General features: G+C 37.5%; 1 protein-coding gene across 1 annotated transcript; it reads left to right on the top strand.

Annotated features, from left to right (window-relative positions):
- Positions 1 to 859: 859 nt before the first annotated feature.
- LOC138870468 (uncharacterized) lies at positions 860 to 1,447 on the top strand. Its single transcript, XM_070148272.1, has one exon. The coding sequence runs from the start codon at positions 860 to 862 to the stop codon at positions 1,445 to 1,447; it is 588 nt and encodes a 195-aa protein (XP_070004373.1).
- Positions 1,448 to 4,184: the final 2,737 nt, after the last annotated feature.

Here is a 4,184-nt window from a genome sequence, read left to right as displayed (position 1 = left end):
CAATTGCGAGATCAGAGGCCTGTAACTCTGCTGAAGCATACCAGTAAATTCCCTAAGTTCAAAATCACTCTATAGCCTATCCAAAACTCATTCGAGCCCTCAGGGCTCCAAACCAAATATGCACACAAGTCTACAAATATCATATGGACTTGCTCGTGCGATCAAATCGCCAAAAATAACATCTTAAACAACGAATTTAACTCCAAAACTCCTGAAATTCTCAAGATAGTTCAAAATTTCTATTTTCTCGACCAAGGGTTCAAATTATATCAAACACTTCCGTTTTTTCACAAAATTTCACAGATATGACTTAAATACTATATTAAACCTGTACCGGGCTCCGGAACAAAAATACGGGCCCGATACCAATGAGATTATACAGTATTCCATTTTCAAAAATCCTTATATTTTTCAGGAAATAATTTTCTTCAAAAAGTTTATTTCTCGGGCTACGGACCTCGAAATTCGATTCCAGGCATACGCCCAAGTCCCATATTATACTACGGGACCGTTAAATCACAGGTCCGGGCCCGTTTACCAAAAATATTGATCGAAGTCAACTTTAATTAATTTTAAAGGCAAATTTCAATATTTTTCTTAAATTTTATATAAAAACTTTTTGAAAATGCGCCCGGGCTGCGCAGGCAAATAGAGGAGAAATAAAATGAAGTTTTCAAGGCTTCAAAACCTGGATTCGGATTCTTAAACAAAAGATGACCATTTGGGTCATCACATGCGCGTTGTTCTATAGGCAAAGCGCGAGTTAGGATTCATTACTAGAACGTGCATTAAAGCTTCATTTGAAGATAAATGGCATGAGGAATGGGAGACATGCAATGAAATAGCGCATTCATGGATTATGAACTCAGTTTCGAAGGATCTACTAAGTGGAATAATTTATACATCAGATGCGCATGTAGTGTGGGAAGATCTTAAGAGGCAATTTGATAAGGTGAATCGAGTGAGGATCTTTCAAATGCATAGAGGAATTTCGAGGTTATCACAAGGATCTGACTCTGTTGTTGTGTACTTCACAAAGCTGAAAGAGCTATGGGCTGAATATGATGTACTTGTACCGAATTGTGGATGTGTGAAATTAAAGGAATATGTTATACATCTGCATCAACAGAGGTTGATGCAATTTTTGGATGGTCTGAATGACACTTATGACCAAGCTCGAAGACAGATTTTGATGAAGATGACTGAACCTACACTCAACCAAGCATATGCTATGATCACACAAGATGAAAGCCAACAGTTTATGGGAGGTAGTGCAATGGAAGAAAAGATGGATCCTATGGCAATGCAAGTTGGAAGAGGTCAAGATTTTCGAGGGAAGAAACAATTTCTGCAGTGTGAGCATTGCTATATGAAGGGCCACACTAAGGAGAATTTCTTCAAAATCATTGGTTACCCTGATGATTTCAAAAGGAAGAAAAATTATTAGACTAGAGAATATAGGACTAAGGGACCTTTCACTGCAGTCAACAATATGGAAGGACCAGCATCTTCCAACTCACAAGGAGCAACACAGCAGAAAGGAGATTACTTCTTTACTGAAGCACAGTACCAGCAGATACTTCACTTGCTCAACAAGGATTCAAATATTGATAATCAGACACAAGAAAACATAGTGGCAGGTAATATTATATCTTTTGTCTCAAGTGTCTCTAATGACAATTAGATAGTGGACTCAGGGGCCACACATCACATAGCATCTTTACTAGAATTACTACAAGATGTCAAGAATGTATCTACTTAATAAAGGGAAAATGTGAGATTACCAAATGGAACATAATGGTAGTACACAGATTTCAGCAGATACTAAACTGGAAAATATGTTGTAAGTTCTTGACTTTAAGTTTAACTTATCATCAATTTCAAACTTAACCAGGGACTTACAATGTGGTGCTCTATTCCTGCCCAAAATATGTGTCTTTCAGGACCTTTACAGTGGCAGGGTGAAGAGGATTGGCAAGGAAACTGGTGGCCTTTATTTGATAAGAGGTAGAAGAACAGAACAAATATCTACTCATATCATTTCAGTGGAGAGGAAAAAAGATACAGGAGAACTTTGGCGATTAGGACAAACTTCAATGCCAGTAATGCAGCATGTTTCTTTTTTTCATAATAAATTAGATAGAGCAATACACAATAAATGTTCTGTTTGTCCATTGGCTAAGCAACATAGGTTAAACTTCTCTATTAGTGAGCACCTAAGTACTAAGCCTTTTCAGCTTGTTCACATGGATGTATGGGGACCTTATAAGATAGCTACTCATGATAATAAGCATTACTTTCTTACAGTTGTTGATGATTATACTAGAGCAACCTGGATTTTTCTCATGCAGTTGAAAAGTGAAACAATCATATTTCTCAAACAGTTCTTTTGCATAGTACAAAAAAAATTTGGTGTTTGTGTTAAGACAGTTAGGACAGACAATGGTAAAGAATTCTATAATGATCAGTGGAATGTTTTCTTGCAAAATCATGAAGTAATTCACTAAAGTAGCTGTGTGCACACTCCACAACAAAATGGAGTGGCTAAAAAAACATAGACACATCTTAGATACAACAAGAGCACTGAAGTTTCAGGCTGGAATACCAAGTAAGTTTGGGGGGAATGTGTGCAAACAACTATTTATCTTATAAACAGACTACCTGCTAGAGTACTAGGTAGTAAAAGTCCTTTTGAGTTACTATATGGCAGACAACCCTCACTAACACATCTGAGAACATTAGATGTCTGTGTTATGCTACAAATGTGGTGAAGGAGGACAAATTTGGCCCTAGAGCTAGCAAAGTTGTTCCAATGGGGTATTCCACTACTCAAAAGGGATATAGACTGTTTGACAGAAAGACTAACTCTTTCTTTGTGAGCAGGGATGTCATATTCAGGGAATCAACATTTCCTTTTCTTATCTCACAACACCAATAGTCTGTTCCTACTAATCATTTCCCAAGTCACATAGATGATGTCTTTGAAACAATGTAAAGGGAGAAGATGATCACCATGGATCCAGAACTCTCAAATTCAACAAGCGTGGAATTCAATCACATATGTTCAGATGCAGATGCAGCTCATGATGCAGATGACAATAATGGTGATGTAGCGGAACAAACAGATACCACAGATGTAGCTGATCATGATATAGCTGATCATACAGATACACCTAGAAATGTAGAATCACATATGTCAACTAAAGTGGCCCCAACTGAACTTCCCATAGCACCTACTGCTCCTACTCCTATTGCTCTCCCTAGACAGTCAAGTAGAATAAATAACCCTCCTATTTGGATGCATGATTATCTAGTTGGTGGAAAGAAGAATTCTCAATACCCTTATCCAATATCAAACTTCCTATCTTACGACAATGTCACACATAAATACAGGGATTACATCATGGCTTTCTCAACAATCACAGAACCACATAGTTTCAGGGAAGCAGTAAAAGATGACAGATGGATACAAGCCATAAAATAGGAGATTGAAGCTCTAAAGGACAATAAAACTTGGGTGGTGGTGGACCTGCCACCTAAAAAATCCTCTATAGGATCAAAATAAGTCTACAAAATCAAGTACAAAGCAAATGGAGAGGTGGAGAAATTTAAGGCTCGACTTGTTGCCAAAGTATATAATCAACAAGAAGACCTAGATTACCATGAGACTTTCTTACCATTTGCAAAAATAGTGACAGTTCGATCAGTCATAGAACTAGCTGCCTCCAAAGACTGTTCCCTCTATCAAATGGATGTCTTCAATGCTTTCCTACAAGGAGACCTAGAGGAAGAAGTTTATATGGACTTACCACAAGGTTTTCAAAGATAGGGGGAGAACAAGGTTTGTATACTATTGAAGTCTCTCTATGGACTTAAACAAGCATCAAGGCAGTGGAATCTTAAGCTCACAGAAGTCTTGCTTAGTGCATGCTTCAGTCAGAGTGCCTATGACTACTCCTTATTCACTAAAAGGTCTGGAAGTGAGATAATGATCATCCTAATCTATGTGGATGATCTATTGCTAATAGGAAGTAGCATAGAACTCATTAATGAAGCCAAGTCAGTATTGCATCAGAAGTTTAAGGTGACGGATTTAGGTGAGTTAAGATATTTTTTGGGGATTGAAGTCTTGAGGTCTCAAAAGGGGATTCTTCTTAATCAAAGAAAGTATACTCTAGAACTCA

Source organism: Nicotiana sylvestris, chromosome 6 (genome assembly GCF_000393655.2).
Source record: "Nicotiana sylvestris chromosome 6, ASM39365v2, whole genome shotgun sequence".
Classification (NCBI taxonomy): Eukaryota; Viridiplantae; Streptophyta; class Magnoliopsida; order Solanales; family Solanaceae; genus Nicotiana; species Nicotiana sylvestris.
Note: the sequence above shows the minus strand (reverse complement) of the source record. Positions and strands in the feature narration are given on the sequence as shown.